A 19,861-nucleotide genomic window follows, 5' to 3' on the forward strand; every position below is an offset into this window, starting at 1 on the left:
GGACCACTCCCACCCTCTGCATCCTTGCACCCTTGTCACCGACCTACACCCGCCTTGGGACCACTCCTCCCCTCCGCATCCTTGCACCCTTGTCACCGACCTACACCCGCCTTGGGACCACTCCTCCCCTCCGCATCCTTGCACCCGGGTCACCGACCTACACCCGCCTTGGGACCACTCCTCCCCTCCGCATCCTTGCACCCTTGTCACCGACCTACACCCGCCTTGGGACCACTCCTCCCCTCCGCATCCTTGCACCCTTGTCACGGACCTACACCCGCCTTGGGACCACTCCTCCCCTCCGCATCCTTGCACCCGGGTCACCGACCTGCGTCCGCCTGGGGACTCCTCCCACCCTCCCGTGTCCTCGCGCCCCTGTGAGGGACCTGCATCTGCCTCAGAGGCCGCCCCCGACCCCGTTCAACGCCCTCCCCCGGCGCTGGGGGCTGTGGTCGCCCTCGGAGGCGCCAGGGCCTCCGCGTCGGTTCAGGAGGCCGCCAACGCTCTCGGGGACCCCTCACCCCCGCGCGGGCGGCCGCACCTCCTCGGCCGGCTGAGTGTTGAGCACCAGCACCAGGCACGCCGGGTGGCAGTGCAGCCGGAGGAAGTGGTAGAGCAGCCGGTCCGCGCCCAGCCCGCGGGCGCATACTACCAGCCCGTCCGCGTCCAGTAGTTCCAGCACCAGCTGCCGCTCATACTCCAGCAGCGGCGCCATAGCCGTCGGCCGAGCCGGGAGGCCCGGCTCCATGGGCGCCCTTCCGGGGCCGCGGCCGAGCTCGGCCGAACAGAGCCGAGTCCGGGACGGGCGTGGACCGAATTGAGCCGAAGAGAGCCGAGCCCGAGACGAGCGTAGCCCGAATGGAGCCGAAGAGGGCCGAGCCCGAGACGAACGTGAGCCGAGCCCCGCCGAGGAGAGCCGAGCCAGAAGCGAGCGTGGGCCGAGCTCCGCCGAGGAGAGCCGAGCCCCGCCGAGGAGAGCCGAGCCGGAAGCGAGCGTGGGCCGAGCTCCGCCGAGGAGAGCCGAGCCCCGCCGAGGAGAGCCGAGCCGGAAGCGAGCGTGGGCCGAGCTCCGCCGAGGAGAGCCGAGCTTCGCCGAGGAGAGCCGAGCCCTAGACGAGCGTCGGTCGAAGGAAGCCGAAGGGAACCGAGCCCCCCCACCCGGGTTCTGAGAGCCCGCCGAGCTCAGCCGAAGAGGAACTGAAGCCGGGAGATGCTCTGGCCGAAGTTAGCCGAAGAGGAACCGAGTGGAGCCGAAGAGTCCTGGAGTCCCGAGGAGGTGCTAGCGCTCCTGACAGGTGTCATCTCCAGGCCTCAGGCTCTAGCCCCGAGCCTTTAGTGAATCTTCCTTGCCTTGTCCCTTCTGTCTGAGTTGGGCTGCCTGGATCTACAACTAGCACCCAAGCAACCCAAAAGCAAGAAGAAGAGAACTAAACCCGGGGAGCTTAGTCCCCTGACCTTGGCAATGAAAATGCTAATAATCGTCAGCCTTCCAGGTGCGCTCAGAATTAATAGCACCTATTTCCTACGGTGAAGGTTTTTTTTTTTTTCCTTTCCTACGGTGAAGTTTGGTTCTTACTTTTGCAATTGGCCTCTGTCTTCTTATTAACATTTTTTTTTTGAATAATCAGAAGAGTTCACTACTTTGAGGCGTTTGTTTCTCTCGGAAGGTCTTGATTACAATAAGCAATTTTTAAAAAGTCGCAGCTAGGTGTCCCCGCAGCCGTCCTTTCTTCCACTAGAGGGACACCTTAGGTAGTCTTTGTTCTATAGGAGGGTCGCCTGATAATCCAACCAGAGGAACTGTTCTATGTGGAAATCCCTTTACCCTCCAGCCTTCCTTGTTAGAAAATGAAAATCACTGGCTATTCCGTGACCCAGAAATAGCCACTGCAACATCATAAAATATACACGTTCAATGTTTTATACGTACACTCTCACCACACACTTTTTTTATTGATTTGAGGCAATAGATAAGGCAGAATTCAAAGTTTGTCACTAGCATTTAACAAGCCTCCGAACATAGTATTTAGTATTTTACAAAATCCTTTTACGTGGTTGATGAGATTTCTGAAATGAGGATATACCACACTTCTTAATCTAATCCCTTATTAGTGGACATTTATGTCTCTATGTCCCTCCCTCCATTATAAATAATATTTCACTGAACATTTTTTGTACATAAATTCAACTATGCCCCTAAGATACACTTAGAATGGATAATTAGTGGGATAAAGAGAACAAACATAAGGCATTTCATTACAGTCATAGTGCTACATTGCCCTCTAGAAAGCCCGTTCAAATTTACATTCATGTCAGCAGTTTGCAAGAGGATCTGTTTCTCTATCTCGTTACTGCTTAACCAGGATTTTACTAACATTTTGTTGAGATTAAAACAGCATGTAATAATTCCTGAATGCTGGTTGAATGGAAAGGTTTGCCTGCAATAATCTGCGTGCAGCATTTCCTGTGAAATGAGTATTAATCTCTCCAGTTCTGAGAGTGGGAGAATGGAGCCTCAGGGAAGTTATATAATTTGGGCAAGACCACTGAGCTAGTTAGTATATTGCTTAGGTTCAGGTCGGGATGTAGTAAGCAGGAACACAACACATCTTTAGGGTGTGTGTGTGTTGAAGTGACAATACTGAAGTTGAAACCTGATTCCCAAGCTGTGGTAGGTAGAATAATGGCTCCCCAAAGATGTCAATATCCTAACCCTGGGACCTGTGAATATGTCAAATGTAGTGGCAACCAGGACTTTGCAGATGTGATTTCAAGATGGGGAGATTATTTTGGGTTAATCAGGTGGTCCCAGTGCAAATTACAAGGGTCTACATAAAGGAAAGAGGGAGATAGGAGGGTCAGAGTCGGAGAAAGAGATGTGGCAATGGAAGCAGAGGTTGGAATGATTTTGAAGGGACCAAGAGCCAAGGAATGCAAACTTTCAAAGCCAGAAAAAGCAAGGAAGTGAATTCTACGCTAAATGCTTCAGAAGGAACATGCAGCCCTCCCAACCCACTTTGGGCTTCTGACCTCCAGAACGGGATGGTAATGAACGTGTGTCATTTTAAGCCACTAAATTCATGGTAACTAGTTATAGCAGCAATAGGAAACATAGACAATCATTCACTATTTCTACTACACTGAGCTTGTAAGATGTTCCCAGACTACCAAAACCAAACAGAGGAAAACATAAATGGGGGTATATAGGGAAGCAATAATTTTGGACGGTGATTGGTCAACCTATATGTAAAATTTAGATATCTGTAAGGATACATATACACATGAAGAGGTATTCACTCAATAAACATTTATTGGGCACCTGCTGTGTGTCAGGCAGTGTACTAAATGCTGGGGATTCCTCGGTGAACAAAGGAGGCAAAATCTTTGCAACCATAGAACTTATATTCTAGTGGATGCTTGTGTATGAAGATGTTTATTTGTCAAACCATTTTGTGAACTATCATTATTTCTCAGAATTTCACCTAAATGTCCAATAGTAGGAGACTAATGAAAGTCTCTTCATGCATCTCTGATAAGTGGGGTATAGTACAGATATTAAAAAGCTGTATGTGGGGGATCCCTGGGTGGCGCAGTGGTTTAGCGCCTGCCTTTGGCCCAGGGCACGATCCTGGAGACTCGGGATCGAATCCCACGTCGGGCTCTCGGTGCATGGAGCCTGCTTCTCTCTCTGCCTGTGTCTCTGCCCCTCTCTCTCTCTCTCTGTGTGGCTATCATAAATAAATAAACTTATCTAAAATCTTTAAAAAAAAAAAAGCTGTATGTGGCAAGCTACCCAATACATGTGATTATTTACAAAGAAAAAAAAAAGCTGTTGCAAAACATTGATGGAGAGCATGGTCCTCTTTGTCTAAAGACATTAGCAAACAAACAATATTTTCCCATGACTGCATAGGAGAGCTCTGGAATTAAATTTCTTAACAAAAGCAATTGCTTCTGGGGAGTTGAAAAGAGTGATTGGCATCAGAGTAAGACCTTTACATTTTATTTTATTCCCCTCTCTTCTGTTGGTCTCTCTTACCATGAACTTTTATATTGCTTTTATAATAAAACCAATTCCAATTCCCAGGTGCTATATAAATACTTCATCAGCACTAAAAATTATTATCTTGTGACTTCTAGATTTACTATGCGTGTGGTGGGCAACACTTAATGCCAAATTTGGTATCTGGGGAAGCGGACTTATAAATTTTCACAGATTCTGTCTCAATCTCTTAGTTTTTCCCTGGGCAAAGGTTTTCAACTTAAGGTGATGGGATTCTTTGTCTCCTTCCTCTTTTCCTGTGCCTCTGTCACAATAATTCTGCAAACCTTTCCTTATTTTTTAGACTACTCTGATCACCAAAGCCGCCTCCCTTCCAAGTCACTCTGTCAGTTTCAGTTTTGTTTTGTTTTGTTTTGTTTTGTTTTGTTTTGCCTGTGAGGATACAGGGCAGGTGGTTGGCCTTTGGCCTTTGGCATTGGGCTAGGAATGAGATTAGGCATCATTTCCCTCTCCGACCTGGGATGGAACCAAGCAACCTTGGTTAAACTTAGCTTGACTGGCCCTGCAATTTCTCTTAGCAACCCCAGCCTTTCATGTACCTAAGTGGAATGCCTGCTAAGTTCAGAAGGTGGATAAAGAGCGAATGCTTCCTAGCATTAACTCCTATCCTAGGGCCAGAATAACCCTTGAGTCTCTTAGAGTTTGCTTGTGTTGGTTTAAGAGTTCAGACTCTAAGTCAGAAAGACCTGGTCTAGAAACTGAGCTTAGGTACCTACTAGCTGTGTGACCTCATGCAAGTTACTTAACCTCTCTGTGCCTAAGTTACCTCATCTTTAAAATGAGACTAAGAGGGGCGCTTGGGTGGCGTAGTCATTTGAGGATCAGAACCTTGGTTTCGGCTGGGTCTGATCTTGGGGTTGGGAGATGGAGCCCCACTTGGGCCCCACACTTAGGATGGAGTCTGTTTGGGATTCTCTTTCTCCCTCCCCCAGCTCCACACCACTGGTGTGAGCTCTCTCTCTCTTGCAAATAAATAAGTCTTTAAAAAATGGGGATCATAATAGGACCTACTTCATGTGATTGTTAGAGTCATTGAGATGAAGAATATATAGCAAGACATGATGATTCAACCAATTTTCATTCAGAAACTTCATGACAACTGTTATAAAACAATCCAACCCATTCTAGGACCTGAAACACACGTCGCTGTAAGAATTAAAACCAAACATTCCGGGGATCCCTGGGTGGCTCAGCGGTTTAGCACCTGCCTTTGGCCCAGGGCGTGATCCTGGAGTCCCGGGATCGAGTCCTGTGTCAGGCTTCCGGCATGGAGCCTGCTTCTCCCTCCTCTCTCTCTCTCTCTATCATAAATAAATAAATCTTAAAACAACAACAACAACAACAACAACAACAAAAAACCCCACAAACATTCCCTCTTAATGCCAAGGAGCATTTGATGCTCAGATCACCCCTGTCCTCTGATTCCTCTGATAAGGAGAAAGTAGCCCATGGTTGTGTCTGGTTTTAAAATGCTTTAAAGATTATTATGAAAGGAAAAGAGAATACTAAAAGTTTTATGTGGAGGAATAAAGAGGGTGCAGATCAAGAACTTGAATAAGATGAGGGTGTTGGGAATGAAGAGCAAGCAGGAGGTTTCTAGGTGGGGCTCGAAGTCCTGGGTCCGGCTGTCTGGGAAGGTGTCCAGTCCACGGTCTGGGTGGGCAGACCTGAGAGAAGGGGCCCTCAGAGGCCACATGTCACAGTCTTGCTTGGCCAAGAGCCTCCCATCCAGAGCCTACGACTCCTTTCCCCCAAGTCTGTACACTAGGGGTGGGGTTTGCAACTCACGGCCCAGCCAAGTTCACACACGAAATTAACCATAATGCACAGAACTGCAATACATCTGCCATATTAAAATCTCATGGGGAAGGCAATTAGGGAAAATTAGAGGAAATAATGTCTTAATAGGTAATGAACAAAATAATTGAGAAACAGTGATCTACAGTGTGCTTTTATGATCATGCGGGTTAGGACAGCTGCTCAGCTAGAAACCGGTGGTCAAGTGACCTAACCATGGTAACAATATCCAAGGCATATCTATTGTAGCCTTGCAGTGTGCAGACACTATGGCTAGACTTTTATATGCATGTGCAAATGTGCAAAGCACATTGCTAACCACTGTCCTGGCTCTAGCTTGCTCTATTCAGCTCTCTTCTCCCACTATATGGGGATGGGTGTTCCCTCTACCACTGTGATCCTCCTCAGAGATCAAGGGGCATTAAGAGGTGTCCACTAAGATAATAAGGTAGATACTATTATTTTCTTTATTTTACAAGTGAGGAGAATAAGATATAGAGAGGGTAGGTAGCTTGTCCAAGGTCCCCGACTAAGTTGCAGTAAGGAGCAGTCTACCTGACTTCTAAACCTGAGGATGAACACTGGGTGTTATTCTGTATGTTGGCAAATTGAACACCAATAAAAAATGAATTTATTATTAAAAAATAAATAAACCTGTGGATACCCCTCCCCCAATTGCCTCCTTAGATGCCTGCCCTTGGCAGGCCGTGAATACCATCCTGAATCATTTAGACTTGAACATGTGGCTCATATGGTCCCCATCCTTTCCATGCATATGCATCCCTTTGACATAAACTCACAATACTCTTGGCTCAATCCCTCTTGATGACAGTAGGAGTTTTGTGTCTGTTGGTTGCAACAATACTTTAAAAAAGCTACTATGAATTCAGCAACAGTTTCAAATAGATTTGTGGTTTATTAATGCAGACAGCATCTAGAAGCATTTGAAAATTTTTAGTATATGACCTTGAGAGGTCTGTTATGATTCTGTCTTCAGGCAAGGGATGGTACACATAGGATGGGGGAAGCCGTTGCAATACTTGCCGAGTTTTGCTGGGGACCTGAGGTCCATGGGAGACCCACTGGTGTGAGTCACTTACAATAATTCTCTGAAAATGAAGTCACCTGCGTACTAATACTATATCGTAAGTCCGCTGAGGGAAGACTTGTATTTGGTTAACTAATTATTATTCATTGAGGCAGAGGGAATTTAATCATTAAACTAATCTCTTTTCTTGGAAATAAGGACTTTTGATGACTCTGTAATTAAAATAAAAATATTTTTACTGTTTGACAAACCATTCATCATTAACGGGAAAGGGGGAAAAGAAGTAAAAATGAATCAGAACATGAAAACCAATTACCTAGCCCTCTTTGCAAGGACATCTGAAAATGATAGTGATCTTATGGATTAGGCAATTAACCTTTTGTACGGATTTATGAGGAGCCCCGAGGAGGCTCTCCTGTGGGGAGAAAAATACTTAAGTCAGGCAAGCTTTGTGAAGTGTGTTTTTCCTTATTTTTAGAGACATTCCTTTTACCGTACTGCATCTGCCCTCTTAGAATGTATTCTGACAAGGGACAGTGGACTAGCTACATAATTTGTGTGGCCCAGGGCAAATGAAAATTCAGGGCATCTTGTTATAAAAGTGTTGGGAATTTCAAGATGGTGACAGCAGAGCATGCAGCCAAGCCTGGGGCCCTTCTGAGCATGGGGTCCTGGTGACAACGCAATCCCAGATGATGGCCCTGCAAAGAGCTCTGACCTTGTGAATGACAATGTTCTAAGAGCTGTCCATCCATAGGGTGCTGGGTGGCTCAGTTGGCTAAGTATCTGCCTTTGGCTCAGGTCATGATCCCAAGGTTCTGGGATTGAGCCCCAAATTGGGCTCCCAAATCCTAAAAAAAAAAAAAGGGGGGGGGCTGTTTGTTTAGGCACTGCTGACACTATTGTAATCCATTTTCCTGATTCGGAGTTAGCATTTGTTGTATGGGAGGGAAAGTAGGGGTGGTGATGAGCGGGCATTTCCCTGGCATCTTGTGACAAGGGGACTACACATGGACTTTTGGTGTTTCCTTCAAATATGGTTTCACTTAATCTCGTAGAAGCACAGACAGGGGAAGAAACAGAGCTGGAAGACAATAAATTTGGGTCTGATTATTGGACCACACTGTTTGTAGTGACCTATGACAATCTTAAAAAGAAATAAACCATGTTGTTTTTCCTGTAGGACCTTGTCATTGGGGTGCTGCATGTATACAGAACTAAATCTGCAAATTATTAGTAATAGCTAGTTATCATCCCAACCATCCATGCAAGAATATTATGATTACAAAAAAATTCTAGGGGTGCCTAGGTGACTCAGTGGTTGAGCATCTGCCTTTGGCTCAGGTCGTGGTCCCGGGGTCCCGAGATTGAGTCCCGCATCAGGCTACCCACAGGGAGCCTGCTTCTCTCGCTGCCTGTGTTTCTGCCTCTCTCCCTTCTCTCTGTGTCTCTCATGAATAAATACATAAATAAACAATCTTTTAAAAATTCTAATATTTTGTTGCAATCCATCCCCCCAAACCCTGTGGTTTCTCATTAATCAAAAGCAATTGATTCTGTTAAGTGAAAAAAGCAAAGTATGGAATGATGTGTAAGATATTTTTATCAATATATATTTATGCTTGAATATACATAAAGGAAATCTGGCAGGATATATAAGAAGCTAAGATTGTTGGTTTTCTATTGGAGGAAATTAGATCGGAATAAGGAGGAGAGGGAGATGTTGTTCATTGTTTATCTTCTCTTTGTTATTTTGAACCTTTTTCAAAAATGTATTAAAAGTTATGTAAAATTAACATAAATAAAAATTGAATTTAATAAAAGGTAAGACATCAAATATTATATATTGTGCTGCATTTGGGGGATAAATTAAATAATTCAGTAAGTAAACAAAATTAAATGATAGCCTATTAAAAGTTTTTTTCATAGGCTGGTCTTTTTCTGACCTCAGAGATGCTTAATTTGGAGTTTACTTTTTATATTTTCTTAGGAAATGCCATGAGGTGAAGGTGCTTTCTCAGTTTTTAAAAAATAGGTTCAGGAAATTCAAAGTTGGTTCATTTCAAAAGTGGAATTTATTATTATTTAATGTAGATCTAATCATTGCCCAGTTTTACCTGCACAGGGAGATAGACTATACAGCATTGACATTTAGAGTGAGGAATTATATTTAGAAGTCAAGACAAGTGCTTGGGATGACAGAAGGAGGAAATAGTTTGATAGTTTACGTATCATTTCAGTGGGAGAAATGAGGTTGTAAAATAGGTTATTCATGGGAATTACTCTTTAAGACAAATAAATCACAAGGTTGGTTCTTTACTCAATCTTGAAAAAAGAAAGTAAATGGCATGCTTTCTTTTTTCCCCCTTCAATGCCACTTTCAGATAAATCCTTGATTTTTTTTTAAACTATGAGTTTTATCAAAAAATATGAAGGTCAGTCAGTGTAGTGGATGCTGTGATGTGCCACCCAGATCCCTGCTGCCCAAACACTCCATTCAAAATGGAAACATTAATTCCCCCATCTGCTGGAAATGTTGAGGGCCAATAGTTTTCATTCTAACCTCTAAGACTTGCTCTCAGCTGAAAAACCCCACTTCTTCTTTCTGGGGGGTAGCCAGGGGTAATTGGAATGGATGTATTTGGTGGTTGACAGAGCCCCACATTGGTTTCTTGGCTATCTGTGCATGGGTGGGGCTGGTAGACTAATTGGCTTCATGGAGGGATCTCCATGCTTCACATTCTCTAGATATTTCCTCTCGATTATGTTTGTTTCTTGGGAGAAGAAGCCACCAGTGTTCTATCCGCAGACACAAAGTCTGGTTTCCAGAGCTCTGGGACTTAGCTGGTAGGTTGCTGCAGAAGAAAGTCTAATACTGGTCATGTCTTGCCTCTGGCTCTAGTGGAACGGTTCATTTCCACTTAAATATGCTCCTGCTGGTCTGGGGGTAGTTTCCATATATATCACTTCTCCTTTTTAGGGGCTCATTTCAAATCTGGAATGGATGTTGGATTTTATCAAGTATTTTTCAACATCTATTGATAAAATCATGATTTTTTTCCTTTGATGTATTGAAGAAATATTTTGAATTCTAGATTTCCTAGTATCAATCCATTCTTGATTTCTACAGGTATTTTAGTTAATTAGCTAACAGCGCTTTTTGGAAGTCCCTGGCAGTGCATCTATGGGATGTAACCACGATAGCCAAAAGAAGCTCCATTCTAAGGAGTTTCAGGCCAACAGCACTGGTGAAAGCATGGGCTTGGAACCAGAGAGCCATGTCTTGGAGCTCTACTTCTGTATCTTACCAACTTCATGGCTGTAGGCAAGTTTCTTGAGCTTCAGACCTTTCACTTGTAAAATGGGAGTACAGAAATGAGAGGTAAATCATGGGAATGTTTTGAAGATTAACTGCATTAACCTGACACATAGTCAGAACTCAGCAAATATTAGGGGAAGGATATTTCTGAATGAAGCAGATGCCTACAAGAGCAGAGCAATTTGGTAACCATAGATGTCAAAACACAGTGTATAGGTAATTTTTTTGTATATTTTTTTATTGGAGTTTGATGTGCCAACATATAGTATAACATCCAGTGCTCATCCCGTCAAGTGCCCCCCTCACGTAGGTAATTTTTTTAAGGGTAAGCTGCAGCTTTGAAGAAATATATTTCATATCAAATTGTCAGCTCTCTGAGAAAACAATATTTCTCTCTCAAACTTTTTATTCACCACACATTTTATTTCAAACACCAGTTACATATTAAATTATATTATTAAAATTAAATAAAGAAAATGTATTTGCATGAAACCTTTTCTCATTTCTTTCCCCAGCAAAATGCAGTCTCAAAGAAAGAAGATTGTAATGAAATAAATGGAAATTGAGTATTAACTTTTTGAGTGAATTTATCCTGAGTTAGCAATAAATCCAAGGGAAGGAACTGAAGAATAAGTGTATAGATTCAACTCAGTTAAAATATAGATGCATCCTAGATTTTATGCATGTGCATGCATAATATTGATCTATGTATAATATATACCAGTGAGATTGTGCTTTGTCAATATGTAGCAGCTAGAGTATGTGTGAATATAATTGCAAGAATTTAATCTTGATTTGTGTGCATGTAACAATTAGTATGCTTTGTTATATTTGTTCTAATTGACTTGCATAAATATAGATTTCCACCTTGATGGAATTGGTAATAGACCATGCAGGCTTTGTCATCTCTTCACGTCCTATTCTCGAATATAACTCCACAAATACAGATAGTGTTTACCATCGTTTTGGGATGTGAGCAGTTGCTTGCTTATTTTGATGAAGGAAATAAATTACCTTCCCACAATATCAGAACGAGCCCCTAATCTTGTTAGATAACGAATTCAAAAGACTTCAAAATGATCCAAGACTAGTTAATAGCATCTCAATTATCTCACATCATCTTAGGAAAAACAAAATGTCTCCCTGGGGCATACTTTGTCTTGGTAGCAATAATGACTGATGAAGGACTAGGGAATAGGCATGTACTTATGTAACAAATTCTTCAAAAAGAAACACAACTGAATCAGATATGTTGATTGGACTCTGGCAAAGTGGCTTGTTGGAGGCAAGAGGGGAAAACATGCATTATAGGGGAAAGAGGGATGACACATATCAGGGACAGAGGAGACAAGGCCAGTAAAGGAACTGGTTTCCTCTCTAATAGAGCAAGATTAGACAGTTTAATTCCTTGGGAGGTGTCTCCCCAGGGTGAGGAGAGGAAAGAAGTGGGAGAAAGCCTGCCCAGAATTGAATGAGGAGGAGAGTGAATCATGTTTTGGCTCAAACTCTAAGCCTGACAGATAAACCACTAGGACTAGATACAATGACTTTGACATCACTACTCATCACTACAGATGTGTAAGCACATAAGAAACCAACTGACATACTAAAGTATAGCAGATTTCAAAAGAGTGGGATCATACTCCACAATCAGAACAAAAATCACTTTGTGAACTAGAGGTGTTGCAAGAAATGGGAAAATACTCAAATTTTAGAATTTTTCTAAATTTTATTTTAACACAATTCTTTGGAGCATTACATTTGGAAACATTGCATTTGTGGATGGTCTTAAAGAGCAAAGAGGTGGAGCTCAGAAGAATTGTATAGAGAGAAAATACACAATGGATAAATTAAAATCTGCAACAGACACAATTGTCTATTTATAGGTTGTCTATTATGGAAAATGGAATCAATACCATGGGAAACATGCTTAAAAATTTCTCCCAAAAGCCAAAGGATGAGGACAAAGACGTGAACAGAGACTTAAGAAAATATAAAAGAAATGTAGACTAGAGAGAGAAGAATGAGAAGAATTTCAGAAAGAACAAACAACATACAGAGAAGGAATATAATAATTCAAAGGAAAAATAAAGGTGCCTTTTTTTTTTAGCTGAATAAGGACTTAGATTTAAATTTATGGTTTACTGAGCACAGGCCAAAACAAACTCATGAAAGTAGACTAGCAAAGAGTATAAGCCACATAACATCACGGCTAAAAGGGTTTTATACTTTATTGTTTCCAGAGGTGTCAATAGAAGGGGTTTGTAGAATCACAACTGTATTACACATGGTAGTCAGTGACTGTAATGTGTACCCCAATTCCAGAGGGCAGAACCATGTGATAAAAAGTCCATCTTCAAATCAAACAGACTATTCTGATGAAATTTTTGAATTTTAAGTAGAAAAAGAATATGATGATCAGTCAGACAAGAAAAAAAGACTACTTACTGAGAAAAAAATAAGACTAAGATTTTTCTTATCTGCAAAACCAGTGGTCAAAGGCAATGATATGACTCATTTCTTGTTCATGTGGGAATGCACAGTCTCAGACATGATCAAGATGTATACCTTTAACATACTCTTCCTGAAACTATTTACTATCATACTCCAGACAGCTAAGAAATGAATCAAATTGTGGGAATTAAGAATGTGGAATTCGTGGTCTAAAATAACTGCTTGCACTAAATCTAAATTAATCTTGCTAGTATAGCTTTAGAACAATGCAAATATTTATTTATTTATTTATTTATTTTCAATAATAAATTTATTTTTTATTGGTGTTCAATTTGCCAACATACAGAATAACACCCAGTGCTCATCCCGTCAAGTGCCCCCCTCAGTGCCCACCACCAGTCACCCCCACCGCCTGTCCACCTCCCCTTCCACCACCCCTAGTTCGTTTCCCAGAGTTAGGAGTCTTCCATGTTCTGTCTCCCTCTCTGATATTTCCTACCCATTTCTTCTCCCTTCCCCTCTATTCCCTTTCACTATTATTTATATTCCCCAAATGAATGAGACCATATAATGTTTGTCCTTCTCCGATTGACTTACTTCACTCAGCATAATACCCTCCAGTTCCACCCACGTTGAAGCAAATGGTGGGTATTTGTCATTTCTAACGGCTGAGGAATATTCCATTGTATACGTAGACCACATCTTCCTCATCCATTCATCTTTCGATGGACACCGAGGCTCCTTCCACAGTTTGGCTATTGTGGATATTGCTGCTAGAAACATCGGGGTGCAGGTGTCCCGGCGTTTCATTGCATCTGTATCTTTGGGGTAAATCCCCAGCAGTCAATGCAAATATTTAAAAAATCTTGTAAGGGACGCCTGGGTAGCTCAGCAGTTGAGCTTCTGCCTTTGGCTCAGGGCGTGATTCCGGAGTCCCGGGATTAAGTCCCACATCAGGCTCCCTGCATGGAGCCTGCTTCTCCCTCTGCTTATGTCTCTGCCTCTCTCTCCCTGTGTCTCTCATGAATAAATAAATAAAATCTTAAAAAAAAGTCTTTTAAGAGAAGCATGTAATATATAAATGTATTAATTAAGGTTCTCCTGAGAAATGAAATAAATTAGGTGTGTGTCTCTGTGTGTATATAGACCCAAGAAAGACCCAGAAAAGCCTATGGTACAGTTCTAGTCCAAAGGCTGGCAGCCTAGGGATCCAGTAGAGTCGATAATATAGATGAGGTCCAAAGGCAGTCTGAAGGACTTTTCTCTTACTCATAGGAAGGTCACTCTTTTTGTTTTATTTAAGCCTTCAATTGATTGGATTAGGACCCCTGACATTATGGAAGGCAATCTGTTTTACTCTATTGATTAAGATGTTAATCTTGTCCAAAGCCACCCTTGCAGAAACACCCACAATAATGTTTGGTCAAATATCTGGGTACCCCATAGCCCTGTGAAACTGATGCATAAACTTAACCATCACAATACATAAAAGTACTTTAATTATGATAGCCAAGATCTAAGATAACAAACCGTATCCATAATACTGGGAAGCATTGAGGAGTGGAGTGAAGGAAGGAAGTATATACAGTCGTGTGCTGGTAAAACACCTCTCTGCAAAATAAGTACTGTGATGTTGCCAAATGTGGAGGTGAGAAGGGGTATGTACAATCAGCTATGTGAGCCAGTTTAAGATGCCTCTAGCACACCCTGTCAATGCATCTGTGCGTATACACTGAATTTTCACCCACTTTACCTCTCATTCATGCTTCGTTTTTGACTCACATTTGTCTGATAGATCTTCCTCTGTTATTTTAATCTTCTTTTCTGTTATATATATCTTAAACAAAATAGGGTTTTATTTTTAAAAAATTTATTTGAAATTCCTGACCATTTGACAGGGAAATGTAACCCATTTATATTTATTGGCACAATCAATGTGTCTGATCTTTTTTTTTTTAATATAAGTACTGTTAATACGGTGTTATATTAGTTTTAGGCATACAATATAGTGATTCAACAAGTTTATACAGTATGCTATGCTCATCATAAGTGTAGTTGCCATCTATTATCACACAATATGATTACAACACCATTGACTGTATTTCCTTTGCTATACCTTTTATTCCCATGACTTATTCATGCCATAATTGGAAACCTCCAACTTCCTTTCCCTCTAGCAACCGTCATTTTGTTCTCTGAATTTACAGTTCTGATTCTGCTTTATGTTTGTTTTTTTCATATTTTTTTAGATTCCACGTATAAGTGAAATCGTATAGTATTTGTCTTTCTCTGTCAGACTTATTTCACTTAGCATAATACCCTCTAGCTCCATTCATATTATCACAGATGGCAATAGTTCATCCTTTTTAAGGGCTGAGTAACATTCCATTGCCTATATCAACACATTTAGTCTTATATTTGATATTTTGTTTTATGCTTACTGCTTTTATACTTCTATCTCTCAAAAAATTGAGATTTGTGGTTTTTTTTTTTGTTTTGTTTTGTTTTTTACTTTTTGTCTTAGGGTTTCCAAGTTCTCTATAACACAATTTCTATAATGTTCTTTCTGTTTTAAACTATTTCCAATATGGGTTTTAATCATCCTATTAGAGTTTAGATTTCCTTGAATCTTTTAAAAATTTTATTTGGCACCTTTTAAATGCATTTTTGCCTTCAACTCTTGTGGCTTCCTATTTGTGTTTCATAGAAGACTCTTCATTTTCTTCCTATCAATTTGTCTACCTATCTGCCTATCAATTGATAGATATAAAATTAGTTACTTTTTACCAGTAAGTTTTTTTTTTAATTTTGTCCATTTCTTTTAGAAGATCATTGTTTAAGTTCTGTTTTTCCTCTGAGTCTTTAGGGTAATGTTCTCTTTCCTTATGCTTTAGTATCTTTTTATAGCTTTAATTGTGAACCATAATTTTAGGGAAGCAAATCTTTGCATCATTTAATTAACTATTCCACCTAAATATTTCTGATAGATAATAAAATCTGTGATATTTTATGACAATGTATTATATATTATAGGTCCTAAGTTGCAGAGCTCTTAAAAAGAGAGTACATTCCATGTGTTTTTTGAGGTCCTGGTATAAAAGTAGCTTTAAAATAATTCATGATGTATAGGACTTATTTTCATCTACTGAGAAGAAAGTATAGATATGAGAGGGATTATTAGAAATTTATATACATGGACTCTCTCTCTCTAAAAAAAGAAATTTATATAGATGGAAGATATTTGGCATAAAATAACCTTATTTTGTTAGTAATACTTATTAAATAAGAAGAATTAAGCTTAATTTGAGGCTTTCCCCATGCCTGAAATAAAGTTTGATATTTTCATGTGAATTCATAAGATTTAGGGTTTTAACAACAATAAAAGCACTTTGGTTATTTACAAATTTGTTTAGTGAAGAAATCTAAAAAAAAAAAAAAAAAAGCAATACTTTTTCACAGCTGTTTTGCCTCTTCCTGCCTTTCTCAGGAACACTGAATTTTAAGTGCATTAGCACCAGAAATTTATGAATATACCAATATCTATGCTCATACGGCAGATTTAGCAAGCCCCTCGTAAAAGTGGAACAAATTCATATAAGACGTATGCAGTTTTCCAAATGTTGTTTGTTTCTAAGTGTTCCTATAGAGAAATGTGAGAGGTGCCTATTTTTATAGTCTTAGAAGGCACATACATTTTGGGCTCTGGGAGTGAGAAACACCTGCTGGTGTAAAAAGAGCCAAAGATACTCTATTTTGTCTTCAGAAGAGCTATCAATATTCCACAAGAGCACCTGTGCTAAGAATTTGCTCCCAGACACCCTACTGCATGATTCTCCACAATGGCAATTCCTTTTTATTGCCAGTGTGCAGGTGAGGCATGCTTCATTAATGGGCTCAGAGTTAAATATTATTATTTTATATATGGAAGAATTTCTGCCAACACGCACTTAGTGAATGTGACCCAGAAGTTCCTCTTAATTCACTGCTTTGGGGTCGCTCAGTATCTAAAGTGGAAGGGCGCTCTGGGGACGGCACATGGGCTTCAGCCATGTACATCTGGACCGAGGTCCAGTATCACTTTAATTAACAGTATGGCCTTGTTAAGTCACCTAGTGCATCACTTATTAAGCAATTTGTCTTATGTTGAATTTGCCAGAAGCAGACCCTGAGATGAGGATCCCCGTGTGTATCAGCAAGAGTTAATCAGAGAAGCAGAACCACAAGGAGTAATATGGAAGAAGGGACTTATTATAGGGCTGAAAACAGGAAGAACTGAGAAATTATAACTAGGAAACTCTTATTCTGAGTCTCTGTTGCCTTATCTATAAACTTGGGATAATGATACCTTCCTTTGAAACATGCTAAACAGTGCAGAGTGGGTGCTTCAAAAAGTGAATTTCCTTCTACAGCTTAAGTAGGCTCTAGGCAAAGCCATTATCTAGGTCAGTGGCTCCCAGAATTTCATTTTACAGACTGACACAGTAACATTAAAAAAATGGGGAAGGTTTTGGGCGGTTGCCAACCTTTTATTTTGCCAAGTTAGGACTTTAGATAAGTGATTACTAACTCTGATTACTATCAAGTCATAAAAAAAAAAAAAGACATTTTAAAACCCTCAAAATGTCAAAAGGCCATTTATTATTGTCAATCTTAGCAATAATGAAGGGTCATATTGTCAATTCAGCTTAATAATGACATGTTCTTCTTTTTTTCCCCTCTTTTGCCATAGCTCAGTGAACAATGTCATGAGCAGGCATTGGTACATGGATTCATTCTGAGAGCAACTGAGCTGAGTAGCACCTGAGTGTGTCTCCTTTCTACTTATCTGCATCCCTATTCCTCTCTGCTTCCTCCTCATTGGTTTGCAAGAATTCTGTTGCTTTTTTTCCCCCCTCTTAGAAGTATCCCACTGTGATAATCACTATTTCCCATCCTTCCCCTGTTCCTGGACTACATTTCCTAGGCATCTGTGGTGGATACAGCCACATGACTAGTTCTGGCCGATGGGTTGAGAGTAGAAGTGTCATCTGACACTCCTGGGTGAACGCATGGAAGAGTCAGTGTGTGATGCTCCAGGTTCTTTCTCCTGCCACAGTGAAGCATCTGTTGAAGTGGAAGTGCCAATAGAAGTAGTTGCCACATGGAGACTCAGAGAGCTTTGCAGGAACAAGAAAGAGACTCGTGTAAAACTCTTGAGATTTCAGTATTGCTTATTATTGCAGCATAATTTGGTCCATTGACACCAACCCCAAAAGCTCTTCAACACAAGCAAGCTGGCATCTGATTTTGTTAATAATTACTCCACAGAAATAATTGTCGGTCTGGAAAGAAAATAATATATGATTTCCAATTTTTATTTTTTTTTAAAACTGCAATATTGTCTTCTCTCTGATCCATACTGGGAAGCTATGTTGACTTCTTCTGTTAATGATCTAATTTAAAATCATACGTTGGTGGAAAAAAATTCAGCCATCCTTGAATCTGTCTCTCTCTCTCTCTTTCTCTCTCTCTCTCTCTCTCTTTTTTTTTTTTTTTACTGACTGTGTTTTTAAAGCTGCTTTTTTTCTGGGCATTCTCAGAGAATCTGGATAAATATCTTCCCTCTTGCATTTTCTCCTGGGTCTTGATATTCTTTTAAAATTCTTGTTACATAAGGTGCCAGGTAAATACAGCATGGTATGTTACTTTAGGTTGTTTTCAAGCAGTGCAATTGACAGTTTTCTAGTTAACTTGATTCAAGCAAGCAGACGAGACCGTTTGGATACATAAAAAAAAGTAAATTGTTGATTCCTGCTTTAGGCATCTAGGGGCATCTACTGAATTTTGGCCCTTGTAAAAAGCAGATGAAAGATGGTGGGTCTGTGCCTGAAGCTCAGGATGCCTTGAAGTGATGGAGAGGACTTTGGGTTTTATTTTGCAAACATTAGCTGCATTCTCACACCCTCATGACTATAGTCCAGTGGAAAGCAAGTGTGCTTTTCCTACCAGTTTGGAACAGGTTCTGAGAGTCATCCTAATTGGACATTGAAACATTTTGGCTAGAGGAATACAATAGTGTTGATTGGCCAGACCTCAATCACCGTGCTAACTCCTGAATCAATCGTCTGGGGGTAGGAATCAGCAAATCACAGTCCAAGGACAGCCTGTCTATTTTTGTTAATAAAGTTTTATCAGAACACAGCCATGTCCATTCATTTAGAGTGTGGTCTATGGCTGCTTTGATGCTACAATGGCAGAGTTGAGTGGTTGTCACAGAGACCATATAACCCAGGAAGTCTAAAACGTTTATTGTCTGGCTATTTATAGGAAACAGTTTACCAACTCCAGGGCTAAGGATGTGTTAGTCTGCTCTGGCTGCTGTAACAAAATCGCAGACTGCATGGAGTAATCAACAGAAATTTGTTGTCTTATGATTCTGGAAGCTAGAAGTCTGAGGTCAAAGTGTCAGCAGCTTGGTTTCTTCTGAGGCTTTTCTCTCTGACTTGTAGATGGCTCTTTCTCTTCTTCTTACATGGATGCCAATCATATTAAATTAGGGCCTACCCAAATGACCTAATTTTATTTTTTATTTTTTTAAAAGATTATACTTATTCATTCATGAGAGACACACACAGAGAGAGGCAGAGACATAGGCAGAGGGAGAAGCAGGCTTCCTGTGGGGAGCCTGATGTGGGACTCAATCCCAGGATCCCAGGATCATGACCTGAGCCAAAGACAGATGCTCAACCACTGAGTCAGCCGGGAATCCCTCAAATGACCTCATTTTAAATTAATTACCTCTTCAAAGATCCCATCTCCAAATAACAGTCATAATCTGAAGTCCTAGGGGTTGGGATTCCAGCATATGAATTTGAGGGGAGATTTGGGGGGCGGATGTAATTCAGTCCATAACAAGGAGAATATGGGGTCTGATTGCATGTGGCTGGGTCACATGTTTCACTGTGAGGAGAGGGCTGAGGATGGGGAGAGGTAATTTTCAAATGGAAACCAGGATGTTATCAAACCACAGGTGAATGGATGCTGGCTGGTAAAAAAAGTTGTCCAGTGATATATCACCATTGCTTTGAATTCTCCAGAAGAGGAAAATGTATGGGTCAACTGGAAAGAACTCGGAAGAAAAAAAATTCATGTATGGCAATGGAGTGAACTGACCTCCTGTCTAGATAATGAAAATAATATG

At 40.9% G+C, this 19,861-nt stretch overlaps 1 protein-coding gene across 6 annotated transcripts in view; it reads right to left on the bottom strand.

The window, feature by feature from the left end:
• Positions 1-802, bottom strand: part of ERCC4 (ERCC excision repair 4, endonuclease catalytic subunit) — a 44,953-nt gene extending 44,151 nt beyond the window's left edge. For 4 of the 6 annotated variants that reach the window (XR_003123999.3, XR_003123998.3, XR_007411265.1 and 1 more), the window contains exon 1: positions 542-801. Coding sequence is in view for 3 of the 6 variants with exons in the window: in XM_025416467.3 (XP_025272252.1) it covers positions 542-748 (207 nt within the window). In the remaining 3 variants the exon portion in view is untranslated. Of the gene's footprint in view, positions 1-521 lie in introns of all 6 variants that reach the window. The other 2 variants (XM_025416469.3, XM_049111377.1) reach the window with 2 other exon arrangements.
• Between the last annotated feature and the right edge of the window lie 19,059 nt (positions 803-19,861).

The sequence above is a fragment of the Canis lupus genome, chromosome 6 (genome assembly GCF_003254725.2).
Source record: "Canis lupus dingo isolate Sandy chromosome 6, ASM325472v2, whole genome shotgun sequence".
Classification (NCBI taxonomy): Eukaryota; Metazoa; Chordata; class Mammalia; order Carnivora; family Canidae; genus Canis; species Canis lupus.